We start from the raw sequence: 20,428 nt of genomic DNA on the forward strand, positions 1-20,428 counted from the left end.
ACTTCCATTGTTAGGATGATTATCACTATCTTCATTATTCAAAGATTCATCACAATTAGAATCATCATTTCTTGGTGCGAGATCAAATAAAAATGTAGTCTGCTTACTCTTTTCTATTTCTTTTATCAAAACCATTTTCATTTTCTACGAAAGTCACATCTTTAGAAACGAAGTTTGTTATTTTTAAATCATAACATCTATATTCCTTTTGTCTTTCTCCATATCCAATGAAAACACATTCAATGACTTTTGGAGATAATTTATCTCTTTTATGGAGTACAAAACATTACAACAAAAAAATCATAATTTTTTGAAGTTGGGTGTCATCTTAAACAATTTTTCGCAAGGAGAAATATTTTGTAAAGATGATGATGACATGCAATTTATTAAATAAGTTGAAGTTAGAACTTCGACCCAAAATGATTTTGAAATATCTTTAGAAATAAGAAGAGTCTTAGAGGTTTCTATAATATGTCTATGTTTTCTTTTCGCTAGCTCATTTTGTTGAGGAGTTCTAGGACAAGATCTTTGATAATAAATTTCATTTTGTTTTAAATAATTTTGAAATTCATTAGATAAATATTCTCCACCTGAATCAGATCTAAGTATAGAAATGTTGCTTTGAAATTTTTTTTTGACTATCATGTAAAATCCTTTAAAAGAAGAAAATACACCAGATTTTAAATTGAGAAAGATCCATCCATATCTAGTAAAATCATCAATAAATGTGATATAATATGAATAATCTCCTTTCGATATGACTAGAGAAGCACCCTAAACATCCAAATACACTAACTAAAAGGGTTTTTTAAAAATGAAAGTTCTATTTGGAAATTAAATAGATTTCATTTTGCCAAATATACAATCTTTGCACACATTTATTTCATTACAATTTTTTTCCTTAAAGGGGAAAAGATACATTTTAGAATTACTTGGATGTCCAAGTCTTTTATGCAAAGTTTCAATATCATTATCTTGGACATAATTACAAAAATATTTTGAAGGAAGAGATAAAGGATCCATGAAATAGAGATTTGAAACCTTTTAGATACTACACTTGATTCAATCTTTCCCCAAAAAATGAAGGAACAAAAACCTAAATCTCTTCTTTGTCATGATAGCGTCAAAACATCAAGTTGGCTCATCTTATGTTGATTGTTACATGCCTTTTGAATGCTCTGTTACCCTATTTGTTGTTTACACATAATAGATACAAATTTACTATTGATAGGAATTATCTTGTTGAGACCCTATGATTTAATTGAAACCTCAGATATCTACTAGAACCACGATGATTCAACAAAGAACAAAACAAAACCAAAAACTTCTCTGAGTAGGAACCCTTTCGTTTGATCATCACTTCACTTATTCAATGAACATATATAATAACTAAGAATCTATGGAAATATTTATGCTGTCCCTTGCTCAGCTCAAACTAAGCATGATTCTGAAGAAAAAAAGTGGTTCGATTTATGAAACACCTCGTTAAAAAGTTAATTGAAAATAATTGGATGCCGATCATGAGGTATGAATAGTATGGATCATAGTTCAAATAGTTCTTGATCTATTCCATATAGTCCGTGCTCCAGATACTAGACTGACTATCTGATCGGCTAAAACCATCTCTGTTGACAAGATGACATACTTATTTTTTGTACTATCAATAGGTATAACAAGTCACACACATATTCCAGAAATACTTAAACAAAAGAATTCCATGGTCGAACTACGAAACCGAATGAGATGATCTAGAAATCTGAATCCTAATTATTTTTTTAGTAAAAGTTAGGACTTACCCGTTCTTCTAGACCTAACTTAATGAAATCCCATATAGTAAAACAGAAGAATTATAAATCTCCAAAATAATAGATAGGAATACCGTGAATAGAGTCATTGCGACACCCATGAAGTTCCCCATCCAGGAGCTACTTTACTATATTCCAGATTCAATGATTTTAATAAATCGCCTATAATAGTTTGCCTTGGCCCAGATCTGGAACTACCGTCAATGGTTTGTGTAGCCATAAATCCTATTGCATGCATTATTTGAGATCTATTGACTTTATATACAATTCCATTGTGAATAAACTATCTTATCGTAGATCCATCGTGGTCTTGTAATTACCTAATAATGCAAACTACAACTCTAGTTGCCATCTCCATATCTGGTTTACTTGTAAGCTTTATTGGTTTCTCCTTATATACTGCCTTTAGGCAACCCTCTCAACAACTAAGAGATCCGTTTGAGGAACATGGGGACTTGCTGAAATAGTTACCCCCCCCCCCTATTGGGAGGGTCATCATTTCAATTGAGATAATGAAAAATCATTTTATCTTTTTATTCGGAACCTTAGTCTGTTCTCGAAAAAAGATAGCAAAAAAAATATCCCTAGAGTCGAGACCAACAAAAATGTATAAACCAATGCTTCCATAGATTCGATTGTGTTTTATAATTATAGCTTTCATACCTGTTCATTTGGGATCATTTCCCAGACAAGTGAAGGTCAAGAGTAATAGGTGATGATTCAAATCCATATTTCTCAGGTACCCTATATAGGCTAGACATATGATAGAAATGTTGTATCAGACTACTTGTCTCCTTGTAATTAGATCTCTTAGTTTTTGGAAGGCTCCAAATTCCACTTGAGCACCTAAATCGGGGTCGATACCAATAAAAATATCTCTGAACAAGGTTCTAGCACCATGCCAAATATGGCCGAAAAAGAAAAGCAAATCTAATGAAGCATGTCCAAAAGTGAACCAATCCCTTGGACTAGTACGAAAAATACCATTGGATTTCAATGTAGCACGATCCAATTCAAAAATTTTACCCATCTGGGCACGTCTAGCATATGTTTTTACGGTAGCAAGATCATTATAACTGACTCCATCGAGTTCACCACCATCGAACTCAACAGTTACACACCCACTTGTTCGACACTATACTTTGATTCTGCCCTTCTAAAAGGAACATTGACTCTCACAATTTCGTCTCCATCTATCAAAACTACCAGAAATGTTTAAAAGAAGGTAGACATACGACGTACAAAAAGTTCATGCCTCTCTTTATCTCTAAAGATTGGGTGTCCTAACCACCCAACAACTATTCCATCTCTGTTGTCCATTGAGTCGACTCTGAACAATCCTCCTTTCGCCGGATTACTACCGATGTAATCATAAAAATCTAGTTTATCGGGAATTTTAGACTAAGATTCCGATAAACTCAGATTTTCGTCTAGCCCAGCGTTAACTCTTCGATATATTTCTTGTTGAAAATATCCTTGATCCCACTGATAACGAGTATGACCAAATAATTTGATTGGAGTAGTCGTAGAACCGTACCACATAGTTCCAACAACAACAAACGCTGCAAAAAACACAACAACGATACTACTGGAAAGCACAATTTCAATATTTTCCATACATAATGCTTTGTATAGACGTTGGGGTGGGCAGACACTAAGATGAAATAGACCTGCTAATATTCCCTAGGTGCCATTGCAATATGATGAGAAGCTATTCCCCCCAAAACAAAAGGATCAAAACCCTCCGCGCCCCATAAAGGACTCACATGTTGCACTTTTCCGATTAGCCCATAAGGATCAGACACCAATATTCTAGGGCCATACAAACCTGTTACATGAAATGCACCAAACCCAAAGCATGCCATGCCAGATAAAAATAAATGAATTTCAAAGATATTGGGCAAATCCAAAGAGGGTTTTTCCGTACGTTCATCACAGAATATTTCTAGATCCCAATACACCCAATGCCAGATAGCTGCCAAGAAGCACAAGCCAGAAAACACAATGTGTACCCCGACAACACCTTCGTAACTTCAAATATTCGGATTGGTTATAGTTCCTCCTGTAATACTCCAACTGCCCCATGAATTGGTTATTCCTAAACGAGTCATGAAGGGTATAACAAACATACCTTGTTGCCACATTGGATCAAGAACGGGATAAAAAACAACTAATTCGTATCGAGCCATTGAACAAGCCCAACCAGAAACTAGAATGTATGCATTATATGGACAAAAAGCAAGCGATCGGGATCATTCAATAAGATAGTATGAACACGATACCAAGGCAAACCCATGGAAATACCCCTTCATCAAAGAAAAATAGATGCTATATAACTTTGTCACATTGAAAAAGACTATACTATGCTATGGACCTCATTCAATGGATTATCTCAGTGCAAGGGTTCACATTTATTACGCGCTGCTGGTGATAGTAATAAACGATTCCGTTATGTTCACAGGAACAAAGAGAAGCAAATTTATTTTATACCCGATAAGTACCAATACACAATAAGGGGATTGGTCCCATTTTTGTAAGTGAATCTCTTAGATACTTGTTCATCATTTGAAGGATCCGCTCTCTCCGTAATAATTTTCCTTTTTTGATTGTCTTCTTATATGAACCTTCCAATCTATGTTATGGATAAAATATGATAAACAAAAATATGATGAGGACAATAAACCCATTGTTACATTTCCACGTCAAAGTGAAGTATAGTACTTAACCCTATTTTCTTTAATGTAATGCTCGTTGGTGTTCCAAAAGTTCCTTTTCAGAGTCCTGGAGAGGAAGATGCAGTTTGGGTTGACATATAGTGTGACTTGTCAGACATATTGGGTTATATGGGATTTTCCCGTTCTCTCCTCCAATCGAGATATACTCTCTTTCGCCTAAGAAAGATTGCTTGAATCATCAATTCAATAATTCAGAGCATGAAATATGCAAATAGATCAATTCATTTGGAGGATAAATATTATCTTATCAATTAGAGTAATCTATGGTTGACTTGGAACAATAAAATTAAGTCCAGGCTCCATTCAGAAAATACCAAATGGGTATATGTAATATTGATTACCACTTCTATCATAATAACAACATAGGAGTGATCTCAAACACCTAATAAATATGATGAATACATCAAATACTTGGTTGGTGGATGGCATGAAAAAAAAGTCGTAAGGGGTCATTTGTCCTATTTGTGTAAATATAATTCGGGCAAATCTTTACTCGGAGTAGAGCATAATCCTAAAATAAGTAAAGAGGCTCATTCAGGAACAAGAAAATGACATCGCTATTTGGATCTCGATGAAATAACACATCAATAAAAAGATGACAAGTTCAGTTAATTCTTTTTTGTTGGTTAGGAGGGTAAATCAAATCTCGTTTTCGTGAAAAATGCAAATGAGAACAAAGCCCTTTGTCAAAAAAATGCCTAAAAAGGAATGGGTCTGGAATTGACACATTGGTTCTTTTTTTCTAACCTTTTGAACCGTATGTCTAAAAATGAAGTGAATAGGCCTCCTATGGCCTTGCCCAATCCGTTTCCCGGACCTTAGACACAAAGCAACCTTTAGATGAAAAGGAGATTTCACATCCATGGACGAAAATTTGAGAGACGGAGAAAATATTTGAATTTAACTTAGGAACAACTCTAATTTTTTGGACCAAAAAGGTTTTGAGAGTTTTTAGAATCTAATTTTTCAATACTTTTAATTTTTAAAGATGTTCTATCGGCAATAGAAACACAAGATAAATTTGGGTTAGTGCATATATCAGATATGACATTTCTTATGTGGGGTCATATGAAAGGAAGCTCTCGAGTTAAGAATCCATGAGCACTCACATGGATTAGAAAAGGAAACAGTGGCGACACCCGATGTAGAAGATGAAGATTTGAGTATTTATTGTAGTGCCACGGTTAGTTGACAAAGAGTGTGTTTTAGTTTACCTCCACTTTTGCCTTCTTCCTTCGTTCTTTGGTGTGGAGTCTTCTACGAAAGCCATATTGTTTCTAGGCTTTGGACAAACCGGTCTAATATGACCCGACTCATTACAAAAATGACAAACCCTTTTTGATCCTCCATGGTTGTTGTTCCATGGGACGTTTTGCCTCCCAAATTGTGGAGGTTTATATGCTCTTACATTGTTGCCGGGCCTAGACACGATCAACACTTCATCTCCTTTTTTAGCCATGCCAAGACGAGTTTATTTTTGATATACTTCGGCAACCATATCTTCTAAAGGAAGTGAAGATATTCTATGAAGGAGAGAAGATCTTGTTCAAACTCTAGATGTAATCCATACAAAAATTGAAAAAATTGCTCTCTTTCTATTTGTTCCCACCTAAGCTCCACAGCTTTGATGGCCAGCCACTTAGGCTCCGAAAGTGCCAATTCATCCCATAGAGGGAATAAGGCACTAAAAAAATCATGGAAATTCATGTCCCCTTGCTTGGATCTAATTTTTTCTTGCAAATAATATTGTCTTGCAAGATCTTTTTGAGTGTACATACTTTTCATGAACAACCAAGCTTCATTTGACTTTCTAAATTTGGCAATATTAGTACACTTTTTTATTTCAACATTATTCATAAACCATGTAAGAATCTTAGCATGGTTACTCTCCCAATATTTTACTTTTGATTGATGATCTTCAATAGCCTTAAATTGAGCATCTTCTTCTAGAGCCTTTCCTTGACCTCCTTCTAGTTTGGTGAGCTTGAGTTGAGGCTCGGAAATAGTTCTCATCACATATCTCCAAAGCTTATTTTCCTTGTTGTTGTTATCCATAACGAAGGCCCACATCATGTAGTTGGTGCCATTGAGTTTGAAGGAGAGATCAATTTTATGCTCCATTTTGAATGAGAGAGAGGTAAAAAGAGAGGTGTGGAATAATATGTCCACTTGTAAGCACCACAAACACACAAATACTTTTGGATGCTTTCTCACGAACACAACCACCTTATGGTTACTTTTCGCAAGACCAAGAGCACTATGACTCTGATACCATGTAATGAAATGAGTGAAAGATAAATATGAGCCTACTAAGGGCACACAAAAAAAAACAATTTAATGTGCACAATTACAAGCCTACTAGGGACATTACAAAGAGCCTACAATGGCTTTACAACATATGTAAAAAATATGGGATTTTATTGATAATATGCTTAGCAAAAGCATTGAAGAATGAAGGGGGACAAACGCCCCCATATATACACACATATAAGAGAGTCCATTGGGGAGCTCCCAATAGTCGTTGGGAGCACCCAACGGTCATATTTATGACTGTTGGGGAGCCCCCAATGACTATGGTCAAATGACCATAGAGCCCATGCTTTACTTAATAAAGACAAAAAGATAATAAGTAAAAAAACTATCCCTAATGAACAATGCCTATTATAAGTGGAAAAGACCAAACTGCCCCTGACTATCAAAACAAATACTATATATATATATATATATATATATATATATATGCTATTTTACCCTCAAGAAGTCATTAAAATCCAAAAAAAAGTACAATTCGGTTAAAGTGCATCGAAGGTGTATCATATGATACAGTACGATACACCCGATATGGATACGATACACACTCGTATCGCGATACGAGTGTGTATCATATCGATTTTGCCAAGATACGAGTGTGTATCGTATCGATTTTGCCAATAGTTATGATACGTATTGTATCATATGATACTGTACGATACTTACAACATTGGTCACCACTGACCTTCTCTTCGTCTCTTATACTGTTCACTTGTTATTGTTATTTGTGTTTGTGAAATATTTTATGTTGTTCATGATATTCTAATTGTTTCATCATTATTTGTCACATTGACACACCCAAATGGGCCCGTGTCATGAATGACACACGTGGACACTATGTCCAATACATTTTAGAGCATGAAACACTGGTGACATGGTCCAAAACGTGTCTAACACGGTCAAGGCCGTTTGTCTGTGTCTGAGGTTTATTTTGTCCAAAAAGTTTCTTATAAAATCCATTTTTTGTGAGGGGTTTTGAGAGAGAGAGAGAGAGCTATTCTCACCTCAGATTTACAAGAATGCTCTTGTAAGTGGATAATATAAAATATTTTATATTGAATGTATTACATTGATAAAAAAATGTTTCCATTAATCCTTAATACAAAACACAAAACAAAAATTAGATTTTAAATGAACAATACAAAATATTTTTTTGTTGTATAAAAAAGATTATTATATATATCTGTGTGTGTTGCCGTGTTATACTTATCAAGATTTTGTTGAACCCGTGTCATGTTTATGAGTCACATAAGTGTATGTACTCGTGTCTTTGTGACATGGATTATTATCTTCTTATTTGTTCCAGGTGAATTTATATTTTATATACTCATTCACAAAGGATGCTTGTTTGTGTAGCATAGCTATCCTCGAACTGCATTCATTCGGAAGGGATGGGTAATTCGTCAACTTGTTAAATTGGTTATTTTCACTGGTGTAATGGGCTTTATCATAGAACAGGTAATCTGGTGCAGTTACTACTTTTTTCTTCTCAGTTTATTTCTTCCATTATTATTAACCAATTTCACAAAACTATTTCTCTATAAATTAGTTTTGGTGGTCCAATTTTGCAGTACATCAATCCCATTATTAAGAATTCTCAGCATCCTTTGAAGGAAAATTTTTTGAATGCGCTGGAGAGGGTCTTGAAGCTGTCTGTGCCAACTTTATATGTTTGGCTGTGCATGTTTTATTGCTTTTTCCACCTATGGTATGTCCAATCCTCCTCTGAGTAGTTATTTCTCTTGAGATGACCATAGTTCAAACTTGCTTTTGGTTGTAATACCTGGATTGGAAAGTCTAATAATCTTATCTGATTAAATCATGTGGGTGGATATCTATTAAAATTCTGCCAACAAACTCTGGTTTGGTAGATTTTTTTTTATAGTGCAACATTAACAATGATGGATTTTCTTTGCAATTTCTGAGGGCTTTTCTTAGTTCTGAATCTGTTTTGCTGAGGCCTTGCTATATATCAGAATATTTGGCGTTCATCATTTACCTATGTTCCTTATTCATCTTTATGAGCTGCCTGGAGAATTGGGCCCAATGGCATTGAATTCTCAAGTGAAGGGCCTGTGCGTTGCTTTTGTGTTTGTTGGTTAATCATGAACTATTGTGCAATTGCTGGGTTGCAGTTACTGTGGTGGAACACTGAGAATCCAGGAAGGCTTTTTAGAATACCACTTTATTGGACCAGGTTCTTGGATCAATTACCTAATTTCCCTTGTGTATCAAGACATTTCTGTTAAAGTGATCCTACACCAATGTACTAAGGCCTTTAGGCACTTGGCAACCATTAACCTCTTGGACTTGTCGCATTTTGACTGATATACCTTTGAGAATCTGCAAGAAAACTAGAAAGAGAGGAAGAATCAAAGAGAAGAAGCTATTAGGTAGAAGTGTTTGAGAAAAGTCTATTAGGTCAATAGAGCCCAATTCGTTCTTGTACTATATTAACCTTAGAAACTAGGGTAATAATTTGTCGACAAATACCCTTGTAAAAGTACGAAAAGATGAAAAAACCTGCACATTGGTAAAAAGTCAAAGATGCCTCTGCACAATTTACATACAACATCTATGTTACTCAATGCTCCCCTCAAGTTGGGGGGGTGGTGTATGCCATGCCCAACTTGCATATTTGTTGGAAGATAGGAAGAGATAAGCAGCGTCTGGCTAAATGCTTTACATTTTCTATTAGTTCTTGCTAGTACCAGCAATAGCTTTTGGTCTCTTTGAACTTTCATCTCCTTACTGCTTTAGTAAGAACATTGATGAGTAGAAAATGAGTATCAATATACATGATGCAGAACAACTTGGCTTCAACCTTCTCTCTTATGAAATCACAGCCAATGTCTATGAACTTGGTCTTCTCATGATATACTTGATAAAATACTACTTGAATTGTTATGATTTTGTCACAAAAAAAAAAATGAATAGATGTGAATGTACCTACTTTGTGCAAGAGAAGATTGAATCTCAAGAACTTAAGACACTTACATTTATAAAAAGGAACAAGTGACGACCTATTTATAAGGCACTCACTAGAACAAGGCATTGGGGTTTGAAGTGCAAACTATCTTTGGTCAAAACTCAAAAGCCATGTATAGCTTCAGAGGGGCTGTTGGAATGTGAATCTGGATTGTGTCATGGATCATGTACCAAAACATGGATTTGTATAAGATCTTGTTATCATTGATCTAGTATAACCCATGGTTCAAGCATGTGAGGATGTGCACATAGGGCAATTCAAGAGGCCATGCACCTTGAGAATCCCCTGAGGGGCATTGGGAGTCCAAAGGACCTTGCACCTATTTAGCACAAGTCTGTAAAAGGGAAAGAGGCATGCATGAGTTATCCATGCATCTTAGGTACAGCTAAAGGCCTTAGGAGACCGTGCATTTCTGTCCATCCCAAGCTTTATTTGCAGGCATGAGTCTATAAAAGGCTTGATCAACTCTTCTATTGGGTATGAACTATGGAACAAAATTGTGGCGTTCTGGTTTCTTCATTCGTTCTTCTTTGGCTTCTTCTTCTTCTCTCTCTCTCTCTATATATATATATATATCACACACTGATAACATGAGGAAGGTGAGGGCCTGAATGAGACAACCCGCCATGCTAGTTGAAAGAGAAGTTGGAAAAGGTTGTCTTGCCATCTGCTTTACACATATAGTAAATACTATCAGCTGAAAGCCTTTCTTCTGTAGATATTCCTGCGTATTAGTTTTGACCAAAGAAGCAACCAAGGCAAGAACTTTAGCCATATGTGAAGGGCCAAAGCTCCATTTTGTACCTCTAGGGAAGAGTTTCATTATAGGCAGAAGGAATGCATGATAAATGGAAGAACAATGAAATCTCTTGTCTTCGTGCATCTCCCTGTATGAAATGTAATAGTTTGTGAAATTCTGTGGAGCTATGGTTTGTTTCACATAATTAATAATGTCTGTCCATTTTCATGTATTCTCCCTTTTGTTCTGTTTTCTAAAGACATTGCTGTCCAGCAGCATGAGTTAACAGAATTTTGATCCATCAGTGTCATTGATACTTCGTGTGCCATTTTATGGGATTATCCAAGCAAACTATGTAATTTTATGTTATTAAAATTTCTTTTCACACTAATATTTTATTAGTTTACATGCGGATATAATATAGTTAATATTCTTTAGAACTACCATTGTGAAGGTTAAATATACTTGCGGAGCTTTTGCGTTTTGGTGATCGTGAGTTCTACAAAGATTGGTGGAATGCAAAAACTATTGAAGAGGTAGGTGCTTGTGTGATTTGTTTATGAACTACTAATGTCCATCCATTTGCTTTGCAATAATTGAAGTTGAATTTTTTCTTATAAAATTTTCTTGTGTTTCTTTGATGATGCTGTGGTCAGTATTGGAGAATGTGGAATATGGTACGTCTTCTGTTGTTCAATGTCAAGCTCGCACCAGATATATATTGACAATTCTCTAACACTTTCCTTTCTATCATATTTGCTGTAAAGTTGTATCTTAAATTCCTTTAGCTGATACAGTGTGGATTTAGACACACCTTATGATTCTTGAAGTTGCCATGCATTCCTTTTTTGCTCCTTTTTTTCTTCTAATTTTTCTAGTAAAATTTTGCTATTATTTTTTAAAAATCTATATGTTTCTCTTTGTTTAAGGTAAACTAGCCGTAGTTAACAGGGAAGAATGTGTAAGGAACAACAACACGTAATGTCTCTTAGCTTTACTATTGTTAAATCTCATGCATTCAAACCAAGGTTGTAAGTATCTTATCGTAACCCGTATCGATCTGGCCCAAAATAAGATATGTATCGTATCATATCGTAAAAAAATGTAAATTTTGAAAAAAAATTAAAAAAATTCTAAAAAAATCAGAAAAATAGCAAAAATTCTAAAAAATCATAACACACTAAACAATGATGAAATGCACAAAATGCAACCATAAAATCACATATGAAGCATTTATGTCTTTATGAGCTGCATAAGACATAATCAAACATCAACTATCTCACAAGAATAATGCAAAATATTAAATATCTTGCAATTAAGAACATGCCACAAGACTCATACTTTCATATTATATAAACAAAAATGTTATGGCAATAGTTTCACTCTATTTCAATCGGTTTCCACTCACTACTTGAGTGCCCCTTGCCATGCTGGATCATCTGATGCCATCTTTATTGGAGTGTGGAGCCTGATTTCTACCTTGATATAAATCGTATGATATATGGGATACACCTATGATACACACCCATATCGATATACGGGTGTGTATCGTACCATACGATATGGTACGATATCAACAACATTGATCCAAAGTCCAATTTGAGCATGTAATGGAAGGATTTGGATTATAAAATAATGAGCCAGTTGTTAAAGTTCTAACTTAACCAGTTGGGGATTGTATATATCATAACTGGACGTGTCTTGCCTTTATTTATTGTTAGGAAACAGCTTTGAATACATTAGGTTCAATAATGAACCAATACACATGCACCTGAAGTGCGGACATACCCACTAAATGGGAAAAACACAAGCACATAATGTGCTAACACATAATCCCACGAAAAGGGGCAAAAATGCCTATAAGGCATAAGTTAACATTATTGAAGAGAAGAAGGGTGTAACACCCATTACAATGGAGCAAAGGCTCCTTCTTGAAGTGAAGAATACAAAGGGGAAAGCCCCTATTTATAAGCACTAAAAGGAGCTACAAAAGGGGGCTCCCAAGAGAGTCGTTGGGAGCCCCCAACGGTCACATATGTGACTGTTGGAGGCTCCCCAAAGAGTCGTTGGGGAGCCTCCCTATGTGGCACAAAAGACAAAAAAAGGAAAAATGAAAAAGAAAAATAAAAGAAAAAAGAGAAAGTAAAAAATTACAAGCAATATTCCAAAGTGGAATATGCGCAAAACAGGAATTTACAGAAATACCCTTTTTGGGTGAATAAAGTATATATATTTATATTCCCGTATATATAGACGAAATTACAAATGTCGATACATAATTTAACATTTATGACATTTAAAACCAAAGTAGGAAGCTTAACTCATTTCATATGTGCTTTGGGAATTTGTATTTCAATTTCTTTAAATTGTCAAAATTCTACTATAGGTTATGCAACTAAAGGAACACATGGCTAAAGTCCTCCACTGATATAAAATTGATACAAGATGTAGAATTTGTACTTAATTCATTCCTACTAGCTAAAAACCATGGAGAATCTAATAAATAAGAAAGTAGAAAAGCTAAGGCTGGTGAATACAGTGAACCACTTGAGTGCGGATCTTTACTGGCTTGCCTAAATTCACTAAATCAACAGAAATAAGAGGGTTGTGTTAATAAGACTCTTTTGGGGTATAGCACTATATGTTATAAGCAGTTGGTGAAATAAGCAGCCAAATGTATCTGGCCCATTAAACAGAATTAGTATTAACTGCAACTGAAACATAAACACATGAAAAGTGGAACACATGTTCTTAAACTGTAAAATTTTGAAAAGAAATATCTGAAGAATGTAAAAAGAATTGTCCAATCGGTAGATTAGGCACTTTGATATTTCAAGCAAATCCTCTTTCACAAAAACAAAATCCAGCAAATCGATGCTTTGTGTGAACAGTAGTTCTTCATAGTTAAATTAAGTCAAAATATGCAGAGTTGTCAGACTACATGAATAAAACAAAGAAACAAAAAAATTGCTTAGTTTTTGTCTTCCATGCATCTTCACCGCTATTTTCTGACTGAATTGTCACTCTCTTCATTGCTTCATTTGAAGATATATTTCCCAGGATAACCAAAATTGGGGAATATGCGCACCCCTGCCCTCTTTTCCTTCAATTAAAATGTTGTTCTTCAGAGTTGCGTAGGAATTTTCCTTTGTTCCTTTCTGGCAGATTGTATATATGCCTGAGTATATGCTATATGCAGTATTTATCATCATCAATTAGAATATAAGGCTTTCTCAAGTTCCTTCTCTGATTGAGTTCCTTGAGTTCACATTTGCCACTATTTCATGTTCATTTCTTACTCAACTGCAGTACCTGGTTCAGTATTTGGTCTTTTAAAAGGTCTTGAGACCTTATGAGACACCTGTATGAATCTCCTCAAAACCTTGCACAGTTAATTTTTTTGCTTTATTTGAGTGTAAAAATTAAGTAACTTATATTATCATTAACTGATTGGAGGTAGGAAGGTACTTTTGAGAAGTTCCTGTTGTTTCTTTTAAATCTTACATTTTCTGAACACTTGGAAAAATCTTAACTAAAGTCAAAATTTGCAAAACTGGTGGATATTTGTTCCAGGGATAACTTACTGATTCTTATAATATGTTTTTTCTATCATTTTCTTATCTGTTTTTAAATCATCAACTTGTAATCAAAATTTTGCTATATGTATTTCATCACTTCAGAAAGTCTTGAACTGACGGATATTTTCATCCAGTATCTGATTCTTGGGTTAGATAACTGCCAAAGATAGTTCCAGTTATAGTCTAATGCCTTTTCCCCCCCTTCATTTCATAAAAATTAATCATCAATTTTTCCTAATTTATGCTATTTTTTCACATTTTCTCTCATCCTCATTTTGTCGCTGGTTTTTTTATTTTTATTTTAATTATTGCATGGTACAACTTTTACTAATGTTGATCCTTTGGTAGGGACCCAACAGTTGATTTGATTCTTGAGAGTGTTGGCAATTAGTTATCTTATGCTGACACAAATTTGTTATGTGCTACTTTATGGATTTCCAAGTTTGAAACTTTTTTTATCTTACATGTTGTCCAACTGCACTAAATTCTAGTCGACATGATTTTTCAATAGACCCACTGACCAAAAATTATCTGATCTTCAGCCAGTTCACAAATGGATGGTTCGTCATATTTATTTTCCTTGTCTGCGGCATGGAATATCCAAGGTAAATGCCCCACATGTAACTTCCATTCAAAGTTATCTCCTGGATCTGTTAAACATGTTACCTTGCTTCCATGCTTTGTAGTTTTTAATGGCTTTACAACTGGTTGGAAGATATCGAGGGTAATAGTCGGTCTTTTTTCTTTTGTTCTTTAGTACAGATTTACTTTCTCATGCCTAACACAAACTGTTGCATATTTTAAGGCAAAATTCTAATTCAAATGCCCAAACAATTGAAAATTGTTTAGAAATTAAACAGATATTCACACAAGATTGCATAGACCTTGAGTATGTCTTGTGTTCTTGTTAGTAAGGTGCATTTTGTTGAATTGGATTCTATACTTGGTACAATTCTGGAAGGGTAATTCACATATGCCTGCTCATGTTGTGCACAGTTAATGAGTACCTGCCTATAGACTATGTCACAGGGATTCGGCTAGCCGGGTGCCGCACCCGCGTCGACACGACTCGAATCGGGTGCGGGTGCGGCACCGGGCCTGGGTGCGTTGACCGCACCCAGGATCATTTATGTCCTTTTTTTTGGATTTTTTTTTAAAAAAATTGCCCCTGCGATTTTTTTTTTTAAAAAAAAATTTGCTGACAGCAGTTGTCAGCTGCTGTCAACTCCTGACTTTTCAATGATGGTGGTAGCCTTGCTTGTGCTATCGTGCAACTGTATATAAAAAAAAAATCTGCTGCTGTCAGGAGCTGACAGCTGCTGTCAGCTCCTGACTTTTCAATGATGGTGGTAGCCTTGCTTGTGCTATCGTGCAGCTGTATATGTAACGCCCCAAAATTTCGAACCTTATAAATTCCTTGAAATAGTTGGAAAATACCTTTTCTTTACAGAGTTTATTTCTAAATCAGCGGAAACGATTTCTTTTAAAAGAAAAAGGACGGGTTTGACAACCTTGGGCACGTTAGCGAGAAAATAAAGATTTACCATGGACGATCTGCAATAATACTTAGGAAACCATTCCTTCTATTTGAAGAGAGTATCAAATTTGTACAAAATTTGGGTTTCCTCAAGGCAAAACCGTATCAAAAACCAAAAATGTCCAGGAGAAACACTACGAGTAGAAACAGTGGATCCTTAAATCATCTCGCAGTCGCGGCATCGCCTGATGCACCTAATCGTCACCTGTGCCCATGAAATGGGTTAGTTTTGCGAAAAACTAGCACGAGAGTACAAAGACAGAAAGAACTAAATTAGGCATAGATAATTTATGCAGCAGGTAGTAACGAGCAAACTAAGCAGATAGACTGGAGGAATAAGCTAAGTACAACAAATTGAAAAGGGTGTGCATGCTCAATTTAGTTATTACTTGATAACCGACCATGCGGGTACATACATGGCACGTGAGTCGAAACAGTCGAGTCCAAGCCGAGTGTTCATTATGTTAAGTATTTTAATATACCTCGGTTGTCTCACTGAATCCTATTCCTATGGAGACGACCGATGGTCGAGAGAGTAAGTCCCCAAGGCCTGATAGGGATGCATCCAACTTCTGCAGAAGTGTTAGGCTAACTTATGTAGCCCCTATCCCTCCCCCTAACCTCCGATGATTGGGGAAAAACGGGTCTTTTGCCCTTTTGAAAGCCATAAATGGACTGTCTATCGGAGTTGGTACCCTTCGTCCTCTCTCTTGACGAAGCAAGGTTGAATTGAGTGCGACGGGGTTTCTTAGCCGTTGCCTCATTCTTCATGCTCTGGTCCATTAGACCGAAACGAGCATCTTGCCTATGAAGGCGATCCCACTCTTATATGTGTTTTCAACAACCTACACTAAGCATTAATCGAGGTCATAAGACTCTCTCATCCAATCGTCGTAGTACTAACATGTCTCGCATGTTTAAGAAGTACACTTACGAGAAAAAGGATACAGGTCCTTAATAGGAGCCTTAGGAGTGTGTTTTGCAAAGATATAATGTTTTAAAAAAAAAACTATTTTAACATATCAAATCTTTCGAAACCACACACAATCTTGCCAACATAAGGCATGTGATTTTCTCGAATCTGACATCCGATGACGCAGTGTCTGGGTGCTATGTAAGTCACGACACTGGTTTTTGTAAATGGGTTTCACAAAGGAACCTATCACCCAACAGCTTAGTCTTGCCCCAAATCAAGGGTTTTTCCAAAACATATCGGGTGGAAAGAGGAATAGGTATACCTCTTGAATACACTGAGTCTATGGCAAGGAAAAGAAACAAAAGATAATAATGCGAAAAGGAAGTGCCTGTGCGCGAAGCGCGACGACAAACAGGAACTGCGAAAGCAAGGGACAAGGATCGCGAAACCGCGTCCTTGAATTAAAAGACAGTAAGTAGTAACCATGAAAGCAAAAGCCTGGGCGCAAAGCGCGACGGCAACTGAAACAGAAAGTGCGTAAGCAAAGGACAAGGACCGCGAAACCGCGTCCTTGAATTAAAAGACAATAAGCAGTAAATACGAAAGTAAAAGCCTGGGCGCAAAGCGCGACGACAAACTGAAATGCGAAAGCAAAGGACAAGGATCACGAAACCGCGTCCTTGATTTAAAAGTGTACTTATATACATATAAGTATATAAATATATCATTAAGTCCTTTCGATTATCAATTATTTAAGCTTGATTTAATTATTTAAGTCCTTGTGCAACTTCTCCTACCTTGGGGTATTGCGAGGATGGAGTCTTCTACGAACGTAAGTGATTGTCGGTTTAGTTCGCGAGGCGCGAACGGGCTCCGTTGCGTAAACTGCAAAAATACGTAGTTTAGCATGCATAAAATGAATATAGGCAGGGAGAAAGCTCGGTTTCTCCGCAACTCAATGCAGGGGTCATCGACCCCTACCGTTGCGAAAGAGAACGGGGTAGGGTCCAATGACCCATGCCGTTAAAGGAGATGGGTGCAGGGGCCAAATGGCCTTTGTCGAGTTTTGCTCGACAAGAAAATGGGACAGGGGCCAGAGGCCCCTGTCGGTCTAGAGAGGGGCAGGGGCCATTGGCCCCTGCTGGGTTTCAAGGAAAAGAGGGGGAGTGCGGGGGCCAAAGCCCCCCCCCCCTGCGGCTAATCGGGAGAGGTGGCAGGGGCCAATGGCCCCTGTCGAGCCTCTGCTCGACAGGAAAGAGAGACAGGGGCCAGAGGCCCCTGTCGGTCAAGGGAGGGGCAGGGGCCATCGGCCCCTGCTGGGTTTTCAAGAGGTGAGGCAGGGGCCGAAGGCCCCTGCTTCCTTTCTTAAGGAAAGGGTAGGGGCCATCGGCCCCTACACGAAGGGAAGGGCAGGGGCCATGGCGCCTGCCAGAATATTTAAAAGGGCAGGGGGGCTCCGCCCCCTGCCTGCTAAGAAGATGAGGGCAAGGGGGGCGGAGCCCCCTTGCCTGTCGAAAAAAGGAGGAAGGCAAGGGGGCGGAGCCCCTTGCTTGTCGAGAAAGAGGAAGGCAAGGGGGCGAAGCCCCTTGCCTGTCGAAAAAGAGGAGGAGGAAGGCTCGGCAGGGGCTACCGGCCACCTGCCGGCCTTTCGGCGAGCCAACGGAAGAAGAGAGGGGGAGGGGTGTTTACTTGGGCTGCCGAGGAGAAAGGAGGTTGTCGGGGAGGGGCTCACCGACGGGTGGATGCCGTGAAGGGGAGGGGGTTGGCCTGCGTCGGCAAAGGGAGAGGGAGATGGAGTCGGGGGAAGAGAGAGCAGAGGGGAGAGAGACGAGAGATGAGAGAGAGAGTCGGGGGGGGGGGGTCGGGGGAGGCTCGTAGGCCCTCCCCTCTCCCCTCTCGTCTTCTAAATAGGGAGGGGGCGCACACAGGGCCCGCCCCTTGTGTCGCCGGAGAGGCCCTTTGCCGTGGGCTGCCAGTCCCCTCGAAAAGGGTTTTCGAGGGGCTGGCACAGGTTGGATCCGGGTCGGGTCTGGACCCGACCCGGGTCCGAGCTTTTTTTTTTTTTTTTTAAACTGGTTTTTACAGTATATAAAAAAAAACTGACAGCAGCTGTGACAGCTGCTGACTTTTCAATGATGGTGGTAGCTTTGCTTGTGCTATCGTGCAGCTGTATATACAAAAAAAATCTGCTGACAGCAGCTGTCAGCTCCTGACTTTTCAATGATGGTGGTAGCCTTGCTTGTGCTATCATGTAAAATTTGAAAAAACCCGCCCCCCGACCCCTTATATATATATATATATATATATATATATATATATATATATATAACATTTTTGCCCCTGCCGCACCCCCGCACCCGGGTTTTTTGGAAGTGCCGAATCCCCGCACCCGCACCCGCACCCGCACCCGCACCCGCACCCGCACCCGCACCCGCACCCGCACCCGCACCCATGTGACATAGCCTATAGCATAAAAAATATCATAGAAATCAGTGTACTTTGTTGAAATACATCAACTAGTTTGGTCAGTTGGTCTCCCATTTTAGAGAGGAAAAACATTAGCAATGATGTTAAATGACATGTTTACTCTTTTTTCTGTATATTACAAACCTACTATTCATGTTTAAACAATGTTTTGATCCTTCACAAACACCATCCATGTCCAAACCCTTCTTATTTCAATGTTAAAGTTCTGCACTTCCACCCAAAGATGGGGGCATGGACTGCCAACCCCTTTTTGATGCCAAAAGGTTGGGTAGCATGTGAAATGGGCAGGACTCTATACTTCGAGGAGGTGTCCCCATTGAACAGAAGATGCTGGATGCTAGCATTCTAAAGTTTCATCTGACCATCCCAACTCATGGACAAAATTTTAGAATCAATGCCTCTTGGGTATGATGTCCCTCTGTTTTCTTAGATGAACACCTCTTAAGTGTTAAATTGCTTGGAGTCCTGATCTTTGTAAGAAACATGTAATGTTGTATGTAGTGTTGAGGGAAGTGAGGCTAATGCTAATATCTATTCAATCCCCATAGAGAGAAGGTGGTTTTTTGAGAAGATTTCCTCAATCAAATAGTGGTGATGAAAACTTTGGAACCCTACGAGGAAGATGGGATTCTGGTTAGATGTTTTGGATTTCACGATTTGAGTGTTAGTTTATTTGTGGGTGAATTTTGAGTGTTCACAGTTTTTACATGTTTGCTTGGTAGATTTGATGGTAGATTGCTTCCCTTGCTTGTGGATGTAAAAACGAACATGTGAATCTTGTGGTTTAGAATTCAAGATGTTAATTTTGTGAAGCATGATTTGCATTTGGTAGGGGATGTGAGAAATCCTAACTGGTATTTGTTGGTTCAGAAGAATAAATAAAATAAAAGGGTAATTTAGACTTATTAGTTACAAGTGGATAACCTATAACCATGGTTCTATGTAACACAGACTCTTCTTACAGGGCACCGTACTTGGACACAACTTCCATTGTGTCAGGTGAAGTCAACCACACTGAGGTTCATTTCTGTCCAAAAGTAGATTCAATTAACCCTAATTAAGTTCAGTTTTATCTATATTATATATATAAATACATAAATGCACACACATACACGTAGTGTTAACTTAAAACTCTTAAAAATTATATATATACACCCTCACCTCACCCCCTACCCAAGTTTTTTAAAGTGCCACATCCGCATCCGCATCCGCATCCGCATCCGCTGTAATGAAACAAGGTACAATGGAACAATAGGGAAACAAACACAATGCCAACAAAGGGCTTTAATAAACTCACTTAAAGTTGGTCACTAATGGGCCAAATACAATCTC

General features: G+C 37.6%; 1 protein-coding gene across 4 annotated transcripts in view; it reads left to right on the top strand.

Annotated features, from left to right (window-relative positions):
- The window catches only part of LOC149814996 (diacylglycerol O-acyltransferase 1-like), a 152,066-nt gene that overhangs the window by 69,979 nt on the left and 61,659 nt on the right, over nucleotides 1-20,428 (top strand). For 3 of the 4 annotated variants that reach the window (XM_089989304.1, XM_089989308.1, XM_089989307.1), the window contains 5 exons: nucleotides 8,207-8,308; nucleotides 8,422-8,558; nucleotides 11,033-11,114; nucleotides 11,235-11,255; nucleotides 14,699-14,761. In XM_089989304.1, coding sequence (XP_089845430.1) covers nucleotides 8,207-8,308; nucleotides 8,422-8,558; nucleotides 11,033-11,114; nucleotides 11,235-11,255; nucleotides 14,699-14,761 — 405 coding nt within the window. The remainder of the gene's footprint in view (nucleotides 1-8,206; nucleotides 8,309-8,421; nucleotides 8,559-11,032; nucleotides 11,115-11,234; nucleotides 11,256-14,698; nucleotides 14,762-20,428) is intronic. The other variant, XM_089989306.1, reaches the window with a different exon arrangement.

Source organism: Nuphar pumila, chromosome 15, assembly GCF_984573655.1.
Source record: "Nuphar pumila chromosome 15, dmNupPumi1.hap1.1, whole genome shotgun sequence".
NCBI classification, from domain to species: Eukaryota; Viridiplantae; Streptophyta; class Magnoliopsida; order Nymphaeales; family Nymphaeaceae; genus Nuphar; species Nuphar pumila.